General features: G+C 40.2%; 1 protein-coding gene across 3 annotated transcripts in view; it reads right to left on the bottom strand.

Moving 5' to 3' along the window:
- Positions 1 to 77: 77 nt before the first annotated feature.
- DSE (dermatan sulfate epimerase) overlaps positions 78 to 18,348 on the bottom strand; it is a 38,214-nt gene continuing 19,943 nt past the window's right edge. For 2 of the 3 annotated variants that reach the window (XM_053381724.1, XM_053381725.1), the window contains 4 exons: positions 7,288 to 7,541; positions 5,839 to 6,078; positions 4,795 to 5,002; positions 78 to 3,770 (listed from right to left, as the gene is read on the bottom strand). In XM_053381724.1, coding sequence (XP_053237699.1) covers positions 2,006 to 3,770; positions 4,795 to 5,002; positions 5,839 to 6,078; positions 7,288 to 7,541 — 2,467 coding nt within the window. In that variant the 3' untranslated portion in view covers positions 78 to 2,005. Of the gene's footprint in view, positions 3,771 to 4,794; positions 5,003 to 5,838; positions 6,079 to 7,287; positions 7,542 to 18,348 lie in introns of those variants that run through there. The other variant, XM_053381727.1, reaches the window with a different exon arrangement.

Here is an 18,348-nt window from a genome sequence, read left to right as displayed (position 1 = left end):
ATAAGAAATCAGATGTTCCTTATTGTATGGATGCACAACAAAAGAAGAAAAATTAAGCAAAAGTTTGAAATACCACAGACATTTATAATCTCTTTATTTAGCAAAATGCATTTGGAAAAAGCACTTTATTTTCTTCAATGTGTACAATAAAAACCATTTCCTCAACTCATATTCATTTTCAAATGCCTTAGATTTAAACATCATCCCCACGATTCCTGCATGCAAGAGAGGCACATTCATTAATTGCAGAAGCGATGTCTTTTCTTGTTTCAGGAACTTCTAGATACATACAGGGCCGATATCCTAAAAACTGGGAGGAGCAAGGGCCTCATCAATCAGTTAATCTCAGAAAATTTCCACACAGAAAGACTGCTAAGAACATAAAAAGAACTCTGCTGGATCCGACCAAAGGCCCATCTAGTCCAGCATCTATTCACAGTGGTCAACTAGAGGTCTATGGCATCTAGAATCCCACCTAGAAGTAATTCCACAAAAATGTACATTATCCTATACATTTCACCCACACTCTCAATACAAACATTCCCAACTGGATAGCACTTTGGTATAGATGGGGCTGAGCACCCATCATGAGCACCCCTGTTCCCTTTTCCCCAGTTACCTAATGCGTTCCCCTGGCTTCTTCAGGAAAGCTAAGTTCTGGCTCATATAAAATCATGTCATTGTAGAGATAGAAGGGGCCATGAGGGTCATCTACCTGAACGTGAAACATTTGCTGACTGGCAACAGATTATGTGAACTGACACTAGTGAAACTCAGGGCTCATCCACAATTTTGTGTCTAGAAAGCACAGGTCTGAGTGTTTATTCACTTGACTTGCACTTTCTAGGCAAACGTGTGAGGGGTTTTTCCCTTGCCCTGCTATTTAGAGCTAAGTTGAAGCAAACATCAATCCAGAGAAAACCCAAATTGCTGTGTGCTCTGATTGAGCACTAAAGAGTTTTCCCTGGGAGGAAAGCAGGAGGACAAGAAGAAGTGTGGCTAAGCCTTCACTTGAGAGGATCTTACAAAATTATTGATGGCTTGTTGTGTATGTTACAACATATGAATCATCCCTCAATTAGGCAGGCGTTAAGTGATGAAAATGCAAGCGTGTGCCAGCGCAAAGATACCTTAGTTGTCTCATTCGAGATTTTATTTATGGGCCCAGCTGCCTCTGCATAGCACTGACCAAATAACATGCGCTCGCTGTTCTTTCCTTCCAGCATAAATGGGGAAAAGGACAAATGAAAGCATTTGGCTTATGGCGTCATAATTTCCCATTTAAGCATTCACACATTTTAGGGTCTTGATGCTCCAGGAGCTGTTAGTTACCCCAAACTGGCTTTCTGCTTACAAAGATTGGAAGAAGGATTTTGCATAGTCTTGACTGGAGGTGGGGGCAAGGCAAGCAGCACTTTCTGTTACTGGCGATAGAGAGAAAATGATAGTGATACTGACAGGAAGTGCTATACAGTAGTGCCTGCGTTTTAAGACAGGTAAGCAGTAAGATGCAACAAATAATCAATAGAACTTCTCATCACCCTCCCTTCATATAGTTATCTCTGGCTAGACAGAAAGGATGAAATCCTTTGGCTAAAAACCTTGCTGCATGTGTGAACAACCAGTTTGGGGGACTGTTAAAATAGTCACATATTTAAAAAACTTCACCAAAGTTATGGAACAACTCATCTGAGAGATGTAATTTTTCTATTGAAGAAGGAAATGTAATGCCACATATTGAGTTCAGAACAAGGACATGTAACATTCATTCTTAGGACAAATGCAACTTGACCTATATCTAGGTGGTACTTTGAGATATGTGTTCAGTGCCCCAATGCCCATTAACTTTATCTTCTCTGACTACAATAATTCAACAATCCCACAAGGGTTTCTGGAATGTGTCAGAAGATGAACAAAATATATTCTGGCCCTATTAGGCTTAATGCTTTGCAAAGACATATCTAATCACAGAATGGTCAAGTAGCAATCACTGGGGTTTTTATTGCTAGCATTGTGACTGAGAACAAGAGGAATACAGCCACAATAATATACAGCTGTCAATTAGCAAGATCGCATAAAGACATCTTTGGCTATGCAGGCTCTTGGCTTTTTGGAACCAAGTGAGTTGCATGGCTAGCATGACAAAGAAAATAACAATGTTCAGAATGAGGAAGAGGCGGGTGTAAGATGCTGACATCGAAGGAGCACTGCTTCGAGCAGTTGCCAGCATCTGTGCAAGACCAGATCGGCCTTTGAATAACACACTGTCCTTGTGTTTCCCATATGTAATATCTGCAAAATCAAGAAGATCTTTCATTTCCTCATCTTCATCCACAGGCAATTCTTTCTGAGCCAAAGTCTGTGCCTTCTGTCGAACTTTTCTTTCATTCACTTCAATCTGTGCAAAAATGTCGGGACCAGCATCAACGTACTTATAGCCTTTAGCCATCTTTCTGTTCTTCTTTGCTTTGCCTTGCTGCTGCTGCTGCTGCTGTTGTGAGATTGCAAATATCCTGTCAATGGCCTCCTCCGTCTGCCTTTTATCTGAAAACCGCAGCAGGCGCTCAGCTGTCTTTCTGAAGCTGTCTGTGTTCCGCACACGGGAAAGTATCTGTTTCTCTAGCTGCTGGAAGACAGGCTTGAAATGCTGAATGTTCTTTTCTACTATCCCCATGTAGTCTCTGACTTCTGATACCGGGGGGCTGGTAATAGCTGAGGCTTGGTCAAACAGAACTTTATGGCGGTCTGCAATAACTTGTGCAAAGATAGAGCGGCTTTTATCCTCACCGGTCCATAAATAGACGGCATAGGCATGCTCATCGGTTGTTATGAAGACATCTAATTGCTGAGAATCCCCATGGACGCTGAAGCTTTGGACCTCAATGGAAGGCCCAATAAAGAGGTACACAGCTCTCGTGACTGGGGCTCGCAGGTGAGTCGTGACATTCACATAGTTTGTCCCATTGTAAGGGTAGCCTCTGGGATACATTCTTGAGGCAATGACAGCTTTTTCACTGTAGCCAGTGTCATCCATCCAGTACATCTTGTACATTCCATCTCGTTGCCTAATGAAGGCCCCATGGACATCGTCAATAACTGTTTCCTCAAAAGGCACATCCACATTGTGGAAGAAGCTGGCTACTGTCTCCAAGGGGCTACCATCGTCAATAAGTATTTGGTCCACTAGCAAGAGGAGCTGGGGGTGTATAAGTAACAGGTTTCTTTGGAGGCTTTTCAGTTTCAGTTTGGGGTTGTACGCACCCACTCCTTCACCCCTGATGAAGATGATTCCACTTCTTTCCATAGCAGCAACCACTCTCCCTTGGCAATCTGCAGCCAAGTCATGTTTATATTTCAACCACTTTGATGAGCAGTCTTCAGTAACTTGCCCTTCCCAGGGGTAAAAACAGCTCTTTGACACAGCTGGAGAAAACATCAGTGCATTATTTAAAAATGTGTATTTTGGTCCATACAGAGCTTCTGTTATGAAAGGTACACCATTGGGGGCAAAAGTGAAGGAGTTCTGATCTGGGTGTTCGTGGCCAGCATTGAAGTTCCTCCAGCCTTTTATCCAGTCTTTGTATTTATTTCGGTGAACAATATCATATATTGCACGTCCTCCCAGTTTTCCTGATTTGAAGGAGAGGAAAGGTCTGTTGACTTCGGCCGGCAGTGCACTTCCATATGTTACAACTCCCCAGTCCTCAAAATAATGCAGTTTTGGAATGCCATAGTCTGGAGGAGGTACTAAACCCAGGCTTGCATCATACCTTTCCAAAAATAAAAATAAAAGAATGACAATAATAGGCATTAATTATTCATCTCTTTTGATTTTCTCAGTTAAATATTAATAGGTAACAATATTCCGTTCTCTAACCATCCTTACTGAAGAATACTGTCCTGATTAAATGCAGATTTTGCTTATCTATAAGCAGGAATTATAGCATCTTACACTACAGGAACTTGCATGATCTAGAATATCTGCAAACAACTAGGGAAGGCAATATTTCAGATGAGGAAGATTCAGGGAAGAGTAGTCATGAAAAGCTCCAGTCCTTGACACTGGGGATGGCACCAAATAAGAATTTGTGAACTTCCCATTAGAAAAGAAGCATTTCTCCATTTCATGGCAGGTTCAGACCACTTTAAATGTGTATCTTGCTCAAAATGGTATTTGTCCCCCCAACCTAGCCCACCAAGCCAGGACTTCCACTTTCCAAAGTTAATAAAACATACAAACAAACCTACTTCTAAGAATGAGGAGGAGGTATCCCACAGTAAGGAAGACTCACTAGACAAAGGAGAAGCCTTGCTGGATCTATCCTTGGATAGAAATGATGCTCCTAAGTATATTCATGAACATCATTTTCTGCTGGGGATCACGGGGTTTGTTGTCTTCTCTGTTTCCTGAGCTGAAATGGGAGGCATATAATACCTACAAACCTCTGTGATCTGACAGTAAAAGATAATTTTGTACATACTCAGGAGCCTAATTTCCAGCCAATGGCAGACCCCACAAGGCTTCTTCTGTGCCATAAGTTGATTATTATTCTTTTGCGGGGCAGGGGGCAGGTTGGGGCTGAGGTTTGCACAAAATTACTGCCAATTTTTTCTTCAGTTTTCATTAGATGCTGCTTTCAGAATTTCAAAATTTATTCCAAGTTCATAAGGATGTTAATTTCATACCAGTCAGTTTTTGTCCAAGGTAGCACATGGACAGAGTACAATATTCCTACATACATTGGCAGAGGACCCTCAAAAGTCTCTCTGCATTAGGATTTGTTTGTCTCGTACCAGATAAATTCAGTGTGAAGCGTGCACCAACGCTGCCCTTTGGATGGTGTCCCTGGGCCTTCAAGCGCTCGGTTCCTCCTTATCTGATCAGCCAACCAATTTCCACTACCATTGCGCATAACGAACTTGTCCAAGAACACCAACTGGCTCTCTGGTCCATAAAACCAATTGTAGTTGGAATCTGCAATAGCAACTGTCCTTTGGAATCCTATGAGGAAAAGTAAAATCAGACATGTATCCATGTAAGCACATTACTCAACACTGCATATTTGAGTACAGAGATGGGAGTGTCCTACTGAAGTCAGAGGGAGTCCTTGGGAATTAAAGATTTCCAGGATTCTAACTATGCTCTTGAATAATGTTTTATCTGGCATGCAATCAATTTAAGAAAAGAGTTTCAACAGACACACCCTTTTTTGTTAATCTCAAATCCAACAACAGTATAAAGTTGTGAAGTGGTATTGCCTCAGTTATATGTACACGTATGGGAATACTTGTGTTGTAGCAGGCATTCTAATAAGGATGGTTTGCATGGTTTAATAAATTGTGGTCCAACTTCATAGTCTAGTTGCAGCAGGAAGATCCATATCACAATATTAACTCCCTTTTCAGCAGGAACGCCTTGCCTGGTGGGGTAGAAGAGCAGCACTAGCCTCCCAGCAGCAGCAGCACTGCTAGTTACCTGGGGGCGGAGAGGCAAGTTGGGCAAATGGGCAAGCTGAATGGGCAAATGGGCAAGAAAAGCAGAAAGTGCTTTCTGCATTAAAAAATGCACTTTTGGATCCAACCCAAATATTCTGGATCACTTTGATCCAGAGAATCCTCTATGTGTGTAGGAACAGATTTTTAGGTGTGATTGCACTGTGTGTATCACTTGACAGCTGGTTGGTGCTGCTCAGCTCCAGCAGCACTTATCTCCTGTCAGGAGGGGCTACAGTTTGATACTGGCATGCAGCCTGCCACTGTACACAAGAATCTCACAACTTGGGGCTTCATCTAAAGACCGATTGGTCATTTATTTTGAAGCTGATTCGAGCTGCTTACCTGGCAGAACTGTCCTGTACATAAAAGCAAAATGTTCTTTAAGCCAAGGGTGTTTAAAGTGGTTAATGTCAAAGTGCCTTTGAACAAGGAACATGTATTGGAAAAGGGATCTGGTGGTGTAGCTGCCATATGCTACTCCTTCATAGAGAGATCCATCTGTCACTTCCTGAAGCAGAACTATAGACTTTTCCATGATTGCAAGGACTTGCTTAGTCCACAGGTATGCTTCCTGAAGATAACCTGGAAGGTAATATTGAGAATATTATACCCAATAGAGATACGATCTATAAAATGTCATTTTTAAACACAGATATAAAAAATTACACATACTAGTTTATAATCAGGATGGAAAGTTTTCTATGAAAATGTCCAAACTGAAAGTGGCAAAGAATTCAGCTTCCCCTGAATATCAGCTTTCGTTAAAAGTTAATTATTCCAAAACCTCAAGTGAAGGCCAGGGGCATGATCCATCTTCCTACTTATGTGAGTTGGCTGCTTCTGCTCCAAGCAGCAGTTACTTACATGCAGCCTTGGTGAGGTGTATTAAGCTGGATCCATATATAGGAGACAAGCCTTTGATAACATGTAATGCCCAAGTTTTCTGCCAAGTGATCATGCCTGGCCAATGAACAGTGGCTGTCAGTGACTGACTAAACGAAAGGTCATAGGTGTGTGGTGGATAGCTCAAGGAAGATGCAACTCAGTGTGGATCAGTGGAGAAAGAGGCAAAATCCATGCTAGGGTTGATTAAGGGAGGGAAGGGAAATGTGATGCACCACTTAAATCAATATTTAATGTGGCTGGATTTCATGGAATCTTACTATGTACAATTCTGGTCTATCCAACTCAAAAACAACCAGAAAACCAGCAGAAAAAGACAACCAAATTGATCAAGGGGTTGAAACCCTTCCCCACAAAGAAAGGCTAAAGCAGTTGGGACTTTTTAGTTTAGAAAAATAGGCAAATGATAAAGGAGGTTTATACAGTTTTGCAGGGTGTGGAATAAATGGACAGAGATAATTTTTTCTCCCTCTATTATATCACATGTTATATCCTTCCCGTTCAAGCTGTTTTACAAAACATACAGGATAAATAAATTACTTGCAAATGCATTCTGAAGAAGAAAGAGTAAGAAACAGCGAGCTTCTTCAGTAACACTTCTCAAGGCGATGTCCTGAAAATAAACTAAAGCTGCAATCCTAATCACGGCTACCTGGCAGTAAACCCAGATGACTTCAGTAACTGAGAAGTGAGTTATTACTGCGCTGTAAATCAATGTAAGTGGAAGGCAGCTGTGGTCTGCCTACTTGAGGCAGGTCCCAACATACCCTTTCCAGTTGGTTGCACTAGCTGTTGATTATCAAGCAACTGTATCAACTTCTGACACTTTTGTTCACAACTAGAAAACGCTACTGATTCAATCATGCTCTCTCATTGTTCAGCACATACCTTGATTCATCAGAACCAGGCTTCCTGCCAGCAAGGCCACGCAGTTGGTTGGCTGGTGGTTGTGCAGGTACTGGAATCCCCATCCCCGCCTGTAGGATGCTTCATACATGTATCCTGAGGCATTGGCAATCACCTCAAGAAATCTTTCCTGCTGGGACTTGCTAAGATAGTTGTACAAAAAATCATAAGCAGTGGCAAATCCAACCAAAGAGTGAGCGAGAGGGACCTCATCCCATGGTGCATCCTTCACCAGCCTGTGGAAGACAAGAGAAGGGTCAACTCTATTCATTTTAGTCATACAGTAATATCCATATGGCTGGATCCCTGTGCTGACAGGGGGTTGAATTGCTCCGCCACCTACTTAAGATGCTAGAAATTATGCAAAATCCATATGTGTGTTTGTGGGATGGAGGTGACTGAACCCTAGAGAAATTGCTGCCCATAAATGGGTGAACGTTTACGAGTTTCCTTTATATGTTAGGTGGACACTTTAAAATCTACAACGTTTATAGAAGTAAAAAGCAATAAAAACGTTACACAGTCTTCATATGAGCTGTGTAACATACTGTTGCTTCATAAAATGCAAACATTTTATACCTACACAAACCTTTTTGACACTCTAGCTTTTGAAAAATACCACAGCAAACCACTGATTATGCCAGACCATTGGTGATTTAAAAGGACCTATTTACACATTCACACTGTGGAGTCATTTATTTGCCTTCAAAAATGTACTATGGGATCACTGGAATCAAACTGAAAGGAACAGCCTTACCAAAACATTACATCTACTGAGAAAGTTTTTGGGTGGTTCCCCTCCCCCTTCCTCCCACAAAGGCTTCTCTAATTGCAGAAACTCAAATGAACTTCAAACATTTAATCTTGGATTAAACTCTGAACATATTAAATATCACTGGACCTTCATGTCAGTATCTGTCTGTCTGCCACACTCTTTAATTTACACTGCCATTCCCTTGCAGTTTACTTCACAAAAGGCAATGGCTCAAAAAGCAGCCCATGTTAGCAACCTCTAGCTAAACGTGGAACTATTCCACATTTTTAATGAATGGCTGCCCAGGGCTATCCCATGTTTATCAAGAGGCAAATATTTAAAACCTCACCAATTTATCCCCAATAAACTCTGCATTTAGTGTGGCATTAATTGCTTGTTTTCTGTACTTTGATTTTGCAAAAACTGCGGCCCTACAGAGGCAGAAAGTAAAGATGAAGACTTGATAGACACATGCAAGCCACAACTGGGAGAAATTTCACTCTGTTCAACAAAACTGGGACTCAGTTTTGGTTTGTGTTAAGCTGCTTTTGCAATGCGGAAAAGCAGCTTTGGTACCACTATCCTTAGCAATATACAAAGTAGACATTTCCTTTAAGAATGAAAAAAAAGTGCCTGGAAAATTTTATTTTTAATACTTAACTAGTGCTGGCCTATTATGGGTTAAAAAACGTGAATGAATGACCACTTAACCATTTCCCACTGCTGTCCCTACAACAAAATCAGAGAGGTGTGGTCTGATAAATAATAGTGTGATAGAACTAGCATTCTTTAGAGTTTCTGGTAGAGTGCAGAGGGAACATTTTCAGTATGAAAGTGCTTTGAATAAAATAGGAACATTGGCAGCTGACTTATACTGAGTCAGACCACTGGTCCATCAAGTTCAGTATTGTCTACACTGACTGGCAGCAGCTCTCCAGGGTTTCCAACAGGTGTCTCCCCCAGCCCTACCTGGAGATTCTGGGGACCATTTCTGATGCTCTCCCACTGTGGTATGGCCCTTCCCAATGTGGGAATGCCTCTGCTCTGAGAAGACCCTGGTTTATCCCCATTCTGTGTACTGGAACACCCTGCCAGCAGAGATTCAGCTTGCTGAAAACTTTTCTATTCTGCCAGGCCTTTGCAGGCAATTAAAGAGTACATGCCCACAATGATCTGCTGGTGTTTGCTTTTAATTCTTTTAATTTTAACTTGTTTTTAATTATTTATAATATTACTGTATGGTTTTATGGCTTTATGTTGTTGCAAACTGCTGTGATATACTTCTGTGATGCAGCAGTATATCAATATTTAAACAAACTAACACTCCAGTTCCTGCATCCTCACCTGGGCGCACTTAATAACACATTAGGACAGAAAGGTAAGGAGAAGAATGGGAAGAAGTAGGGAGAGGCAACAAATCGTATATTAAAATTCAACATGTCCTGTAGCAGCTGAGAGTCAGTTAGTGATGCACAGCCTTTGATCCTTGGTAGACAAGTGACCTACAGCCATCTAGCAACTGCTGGATCAAAACAGAGATGGATTCCTGACTTCTGCCTTTTGTTTCCCTTTCCATCAACACCCTCCTTTCACATACAAGGCCTCAGCTGTCATTTCAGATTTGGTTGCTGCAATTCTCCTCTCTCAGTTTTGAACCTTTTCCTCTCTCAGCCTATAGTCTGTCTTTTGTTTTCATATCAAATTCCCAAAACAGCAACCTAAAGTAATGCTATTACTTATCCTAAGAGCTTTGATTCTGAAGCCAGATCAGCATGCTTTTCCACCAGAAACATGTAAATTCCATCTGAAAACATTAAGCTTCCCCTACCCCCATTTTTGGGGAGGGGGGTACTCCAAGACACTAAACTCATTTCAATAGACAAGCCTACACAAATTCCAGGGAGTTTTTACATTGTGTCTTCAAAGCCACTGAGCTTAGGAACACTGGTCAGCCTGCTGATCAACTTTGCTCTGTCCACATTGTACGCAAAGTGTTTTTGTCTCCTCTACGTTCATTGCAACTAAAGCACTTCCTCTAGTGACATGTAAACTTCCCAGAAACTGTGACATGCTTTGACTTCTACCCTTGGGGTGGGGGTACACACATGCTACTAAATCTACATGGAATTCAATAAATTAATTGGGCTTTATTGAATCATTATGGCTCCGTCAAGCTTTTTTTAAAAGAACACTGTCAGTAGGCTTTTTTTTAAGAAAAAAAGGGGGGGAGAAAACCACTATCCAAAGACTTTGTGGGATATTTAATACAGAATTTGAGCTTTCCAGCTGTACACATCGTGGTTTTTATTGTGGAATTTATACCACATGAATTTTTGGAAAGGGGAAACACTAAAGCACACAACCCACTTCTGAATTTTGTTGAAATTGTGTACAATTCATAGTACTGTAGAGCTGGAAGGGACGGCAAGGGCCATTTAGTTCAACTCTTTGCAATGCAGGAATCTCAGCTAAAGCATCCATGACAGATGACCACCTAATCTCTGCTTTTAAACCTCCAAGGAAGGAGAGTCTACCACCTTCCAAGGTAGTCCATTGCACTACTGAACAGCTCTTACTGTTAGAAAGTTCTTCATAACGTTTACTCAGAATCACCTTTCTTTTAAGTTGAATCCCTTGGTTCGGGACCTATCCTCTGCAGCAGACACCCCCAAACTCAACCCTACAATTCCCATCATCACTGACCACTGGTTCTATTAGCTAGGGATCATGGGAGATGTAGGCCAAAACATCTGGAGGGCCACAGGCTGGGGATGCCTGCTCTGGAGCAGGAGAAAAACAAGCTTGCTTAAATATCTAGGGGTACAAATCATGCATATTTTGAACAAGTTGTATCAGTCTAATTCTAGTATGGTTTGGAAAGGTATAAATATGAATAGAATATGTTGGAATAAATTGAGACACTTCATTATGGACTGACTGGCTGCTTCTAAAATGATGATTGTACTGCAGTTACTTCTTTTGTTCCAGATGCTGCCATTTTGCATACCAATAGCTCATCTGAAGAAATGGGGGGGGGGGACTTAGCAAGTTTATATTTCAATCAGACCGATCACATTAAAAAAAATATTTATTATACCTCCACCCAGCTGGCAGCTGGGGCTTTCTGAATTTAAGGCGCTGTTATGAAGCAAGCCAGTTTAGCCATGTGGTGGAATTGATGTCGTCCAATAAGTTGATTTATTGAAAAAAAATCATTTTTCTGATTTACTGTAATGACTTCATTATTAAGTGAAATAATGTAAAAAAAAGGAAAATAATGTTTAGTGTTTTACTCCCCCGTGACCCATTTCTTATTAGTTATGCCATATTTCAAGATTCATGTGTACAATTTCATAACAATAATATATTTTTTAAAGAAAACAAGCTTGCTCCATCTTCCTTGTGTTTTTCTGTATAGAACAGCTCAAAGATAGAAATTGATAGCCTTTATCATAAGCAAACTTTATCTGCACATGTTTCCACTTTAGATAAATGACTCACCAGCTTGAGTCCAAAGAGAAACTATCAAATGCAGGAAGACTGACTTCAGTTTGAATTTTGTTTGTTGGGAATTAATAGTTTTCTTTGCAGAACCTCTTCTGGTTTATACAACTCCTGAAGATCTTCTGTCAGAATATCTAAACACCAAGCTTACAGGATCCCATATGGAGATGCTACCTATGTGTCTGGTGAATCATTTTGGCAACATGGGACTTCAGAAATCTGTCAGCCATTAGCTTAGTTTCTAGTGGCAGTCTCCGATGGACTGGGTCCACGACTGACTAGCCAATCTTTGCCTGAAACATATCAAAGTAACACTAGCTGCCAGCAGCCTGAAGTCAGGCATATTTTAGGCTAGGCCAGATGTTTGTAAAGATTTATCTGTTGAACAAAAGCCACAATGCATTTATTCAAAGGTATGTTTTGTATGCCAAGTTTATCTTACGTACTTCCCTGAAGGTCATGAAACATCTGCTATATGAAACCATTTCTAGCCTGTTGCAGCAAAAAACAAGTCTTGTGGCATGTTAAAAGATTAGCACATGTGTGATGTGGAAGTTCTTTTGGATTGTCTGAACCAATCCAAATGATGCATTCTGACTGGCTTTTTAAAAAATCATTTCCTACTAATGGGGTGTGCTCAGAAGTACATTTTAGCAGCGACCCTGCTGTGTTTTCATCAAATATATGCACTTCTTCCCCAAATCCAGTTAAGGAGAAACCTGTTCTTCCGATTTGCTGCTGAGGAGGCTGCACAACTGAATCTGAAATACATTAATATTCCTGCAGAGGCATCAAGGTTCAATAGTGAAATGAAATAAAAAAGTGACCTTAAAAATTTGCCTGGACAGACCCTGAAACTGGCAATCATTCTAACACCTTTCACAAAGGTACTGGCTGGGTATGGCCAGCTTTTCAAAGAATAGAACTAAAAGGAAAAACCAATGGACATACGAACAAATTATTGACTAGTTCATGTCTATGTTTCCCAATGTGTTTCAAACACAGAGATTCTTCATTAGAGGAAATTATTCAGTTTTGTGGTGGGGAAGGAAATCAGTGATTTTACAGAAAAAAGAACTTATGCAAAAGTTTCACAACTGTAAAAACAGAAGCAGAAGAGCAAAAAACTCTTCTTCAGGAATAACATTTGGGGGGGAGAAAAAGACTGTATTGGATTTAAATAATTCTTGTTTTGAAAAGTATTATCATACACTGGTGATGTACAAGTAGATAACTATGCAAGTATCAGAATCCTTGCTTGGACTCAATATACCAACTTACAGGCTTGCCTTGAAAGACAAAGAATGGAATCTCTTAAATTTATTGTTGCATCATGAATCAGTATAATGCTAAACTTTCCTTTAATCTTTTGAAGGAAGGAGATTAGAAATATTCTAGAGCACTTAATGGGGGGATTAGCTAAGAATAAATTCAAGCTCTGAAAACAAAATCTAAACAATTGCTACCAATGTTAACTTTCATTAAAGCTGGGTTAAATCCAATTAAGTCATACTCAAAATAGACCTACTGAAATTTACATGACTAACTTACATCCATTATTACTAATGGACCTATTTGAGTGTAACTTATGTTGGATAGTACAACCCACTGAGAAGAGGCACTATGTACTTTCAAAACCACACTAGAAGCCTACACAGTTGACAAAATGTTATTCATTCACTATCTGGTAACATAATACAGATCTACAACCTATTTATCCTGGTGCAATTTCACTGACTTCAATAAAGAGCAAGAGAAAATGGAGAGGGGGTTGATTGCAGCTATCAAACTTAAAAACATTAAATCAGAGATGATGGCATGTGGCTAAAATTGTTAAGGAATCAGCACTCTTCCAATCCTAGTTGGAAGTAGGGTGGTTCACAACTTCAGTCAAGTGTTGCTTTATATATCACACACTTCACAGTAACCAAGTGATGAGGAGTTTTACCTGCTAACCACAGGAGGTCCAAAATCGAGGCAGCTGTGAGTGCAGATGTTCTTGGCTGATCTTTGCAAGAAAGTTGTTGGTTTTTTAAGCACTCGTTTTGGCCTGGTTTCTTAAGAACTTCAGAAAGTACATTCCAAAGTTCTGGCCATGGGTCCATCTATCTCAGTAGTAGCTACACTGAGTAGCAGCAGCTCTCCATGGTTTTGAACTGGGGGCATTCTCCCCCCTCCACCTGGACACGCCAGGGATTGAACCAGAGGCTTTCTACATGGAAAGCAGAAGTTCTACTGCCAACAGCCTCTCTCTTCTGAAATACCTTGGCAATTACCAAATAAGGCCATACTGGTCTTTTCTTCCACAGTAAATATGTGATGTATGAAGATGCATCTTCATAAACATTCAGAGATACACACCAAGGAACTCTGACTGGCTACAGCTTCTAGGCACACACCCAATGCATGCTTAGGGATGCATTTCTCACTTTCTGCATTTTTAACAGAAAACAATGATGCGGTTCTGAATAACAGATACAAGCCTAAGTACAGTGTGAAATGGCTCTTTCACATCAACCCATCTGCACTGTGGAGTAGGGAACTTGAATTCCACTAATGGGGCACCAAAACAAATACAGTGGTACCACGGGTTAAGTACTTAATTCGTTCCGGAAGTCTGTTCTTAACCTGAAACTGTTCTTAACCTGAAGCACCACTTTAGCTGATGGGGCCTCCAGCTGCCGCCGTGCTGCCGGAGCACGATTTCTGTTCTCATCCTGAAGCAAAGTTCTTAACCCGACGTACTATTTCTGGGTTAGCGGAGTCTGTAACCTGAAATGTATGTAACCTGAAGTGTATGTAACCCAAGGTACCACTGTAGTGCATGCAGATCATAGCTTATACAGTAAAAGAGTGGTTTACTAGCTGCAATACAATGAAAGTTTAAGAGAGCTCCATTGAATTTCTTTAAGTGAAAGTTCATATATGGCCTTGCATCAGACTCAAATTATGTCACTGAGTTCTTGAACAGGCTTTAAAATGAATGGAAAATATCACTACACAACAGGCAACATCTGCCAATATTTTCCTTCTAGGGAGTCACCTGACAGCAAACTATTCATAAAATGTTTATCTTTCAGTGCTTCGAAGCATGCAATATAATAACATTTCCATGATATTTTGTAGAAACGTCATATAGCAAATGCCAGGATGATATATAAATCATTTAGGGATAGGAGCTCTGTTTACAACCAGTTAAAATGTACAACCTGTTAAAGTTATTACATTATACTTCATAAAAGAGAGGTATAGATTAATTTTTAGAATCACTGCTCCCATCTTTTTAAAACAAATCTCTTAATTTTATCATTTTTAGAATATAGTTTCCCTTATCTTCTCTTTTACCTAGTCCACTACTAGATTTATTTATATTTATTTTTAATGGATTATTTATAAATATTTCAAATACTATAGTGGTTATACAACAATTTAAATTATAAAAATACAGCAGATAGAAACAGTTTTCAAAATAAAAGGAAAAGAGGTGCTGAAGGAGATTGCAACTTCTGATAATACTAAAAAATCATCATTTTCCTGTTGTGAGAGACATTGTTCCATTTTCTGCTTAGCCTTCGTAAACAAAAGGTGAATGTAGTTTGATTTTTTTCAACTTGTAAATTTACTGCAGTAATAAAAACAGAAAAGAATCTGACTTTAACTTTATGATATACCTTTTCTATAAGAAAACTGAAATATATTTTCCAATATAGAGTTGGAATGGACAAAATGGATTTCCTCTCCTTCCTGTAGCCCCCCCCCACACACACACCGGTTTGAGTAGACCCTTTTGAGGGTGTAGGAGCTGCAGAGGAGAGGACAGAACAAGGCGGCTGAAAATGCACAGTATTGGATAGTGCCCAGTACAAATTAAAATTACCGTATTGGCCTGAATATAAGCCACACCCGTATATAAACTGCTCCCTTAAAATTCTGCAGGCACTCACACCCGTTCCATTTTACCGTATGTCTGTTTCAGCAGCGATATCGTAAAAGCCAATTTTTGTAAGGTCGCGAATTTAAGCCGCACTTTAACTTTTCATGGTCAGAATTTTGGAAAAAAGTGAGGCTTATATTCAGGCCAATACTGTAACATTGAGCTGCACCATAACAAATTCTCTTAACTTTTATATATGTTACGTGCTTCTCCTGGCAGAAATACATTTCTGTGCCACAACACACATCATATTCGATTCAGTGACGTCACACAGAACTGAAAATATTATTGTGTTGCAGATTTTGCTTTAGAGAATACTTGAACATGATGGGGTGTTCCTTTATACTTGAGATAACATCTTTAGTGCCAGCACCATCTCAGTGGAAATCAAGAGAGCCCAAATACACAGATGAACCACTCAAACTGCCAATAAAATTTTATGAAAAACCCAGATGTGAAGCATTCCATTTACTCCAATGAATCCCTCTGTGATAAAAAAGAGCTTTCAAAACAAAACAGACCCTGCGCTTCCCTAGTGGGGTTATGATAGCACATTCATAAGAAAATGCAACTTCTTCTCCGAGTCCCTAGCATGTGGGATGGACAACTTTCCTATAGAAGACGCTTAACCTATGCTTACTTTTTAATCTAGGTTGCAGCAGGATCTTATAAAGGTAATATTTTTGATCAGGTGCAACATAAAAGCCTCAGGTCAATCATGCCAGCTTTCCTATTTGCACTTTTTGGTGGGAATTCCAATTATTTATTGTCTGTGGCCATTCCCAATTTCTTTATGGGAACATTCACAGTCCACTAACACCCATCAAAGTAGGTGGGAACAATTAGGGGAGAACTGTGTGTTTGTGTCCATGTTGCTCCTCCTTCCTAACTGCTCATCTCTCACTCTGTTTTAAGCTCTGCTGAAAATACTGCACACCTCTTCCACCAAAGCCTTTGGCTTGCTCCTCTAATTCTTACCTTCCACTGAAATAAAGAGTATTTGTGTAATCCTACGTACATTTATCCAGAGGCAAATCCTACTGTGTTTAAAGGGGCTTATTAATGTGTCTAGTATTGCACCCTTTTGCTCACATTCATTCTTGGTTGTCTTTCCCTTTCTTTCCCTTCCACTGTTATGGCACTGGTATCATCATAATTCAGCAGGAGTGGGGAACCTTATTCAGCCCAAGAACGGCATTTCCTCATGGCCATGTACCATGATGGGGCTATATGCCAATGATGGGTAGGGCCAGAAGCAAAGGTGAGTGGGGCAACAAATGAGACTCTTAAACCCATACAACAGCTGCAATCCAGCCACTTATAAGTCAAGTTTCTGCGTGTCTGTCTGTCCATGCAGAGGCATCATTACAGTTCAAGGACACATTCCAGCCAGGCAAAAGCACTTGGGGAGAGTATGGAGCAGGGCAAGTGAGGGGCGTGGCCTGGAGAGAGGGGGAGTGGCTTGGGAAGGAGGCATTGTATGGGAGGAGTCAGATAAAGAGCCTGGAGGGCATAATTTGGCCTCTGGGCCTGAGGCTCCCCATCCCTCAGCACCATTCTCTGAAATATCATCATCATAGGCATAAAACAACATGCCCCAGTCTTGAAAAGCCATAATCTCTACGGACAAATACAATACAAAATACTTTAACTGAAAATACAGGGTTGTAAGATGTGGCACAGGAGAAAATGCAATCTACTGCATTATCTCTATTTTGAAAGAGGCAGCCAACGAGGCACTTAGCGTGAAAGTATATACCAAACTTCTTCTTTTTAACCAAGTTCAAATGCAAGATACACAAACACAAGATAGGATTTCAAGCTGCATTCCAAGCACAGGAAACAAAACATTCCATAAAGCAATGAGATGCTTTACAGTGCAAGCAATTCAGCCTAGACACTGTAAAAAGAAAACAATGGTTACTTTCACACTTTTCAGTAAAAGTCTTCAAATGGCCCAATAAGCTGGATCTAGAGCTGGGAGGCTATTTTGTTACAGGTGAAGGCTACAGACATGGGAAAACTTGAAATCAAGTGAGAGGTCAGGTAAATTAGGTTCTATCTGCAATATTCACGCTTGTATGCTACCTCTCCTCCCATTCCATCCATCATGCTAATGCTATCATTTCCTCAGACTTCCACTCGTCATACTTGTTGAATGGCTTGCATAACTGGGTCCATCCAGCGTTGTAACCTGAAGACCCTATGTACAGTAGCAAGTTACTATATCAGTAACAGGAATTACTGTGGTCCTGCTCCATTTGTGACAATCTGGAGTAAGCGTTCATCATGAAATGTTTTTGTTGCTCTCTGAACCATTAACGATACAAAAATAAAAACAAATCAATTCTAAACATATAACAGAGCAGACATCTCACTTATTAAAGGGTATGTCTTTAAAAGTGTAACCTGAGTTACGGATTTTGAGATGAGATTAATTTCATAAACACTTAGCTTAGTAATGTTTACCCTGATTGGCAGCAGCTCTCCAGGGCTTCAGGTTGGGGGTCTCTCTCAGGTCTACCTGCAGGTAGCAGTGATGGAGCCCAGTATATTGTGCATGCAAAGCTGATGCTCTACCCCTGAGCTGATTAGAAATGGTGATTAAAATAATCAAGCTTTACAATGCAGAATCATCTTAAAGCTGTATTTTAACCTCAGGATGCACGAAAAATATATAAACAACTGAGAAAACATGTTTTTAACTATCCATCTAAAATGTGAGTTTCCATGGAATAAACCAGAATATGAGCAAGAATTTGCCATGGCTCATTTGATTGCAAATACGATTTTTCTAGGATGTAATTAAGAACAGCATACTAAATCATATGGAAGTAAGTAGGAGATAATT

This window comes from Podarcis raffonei, chromosome 3 (assembly GCF_027172205.1).
Source record: "Podarcis raffonei isolate rPodRaf1 chromosome 3, rPodRaf1.pri, whole genome shotgun sequence".
Taxonomy (NCBI): domain Eukaryota; kingdom Metazoa; phylum Chordata; class Lepidosauria; order Squamata; family Lacertidae; genus Podarcis; species Podarcis raffonei.
This window is presented reverse-complemented; position numbering and strand designations above follow the sequence as displayed.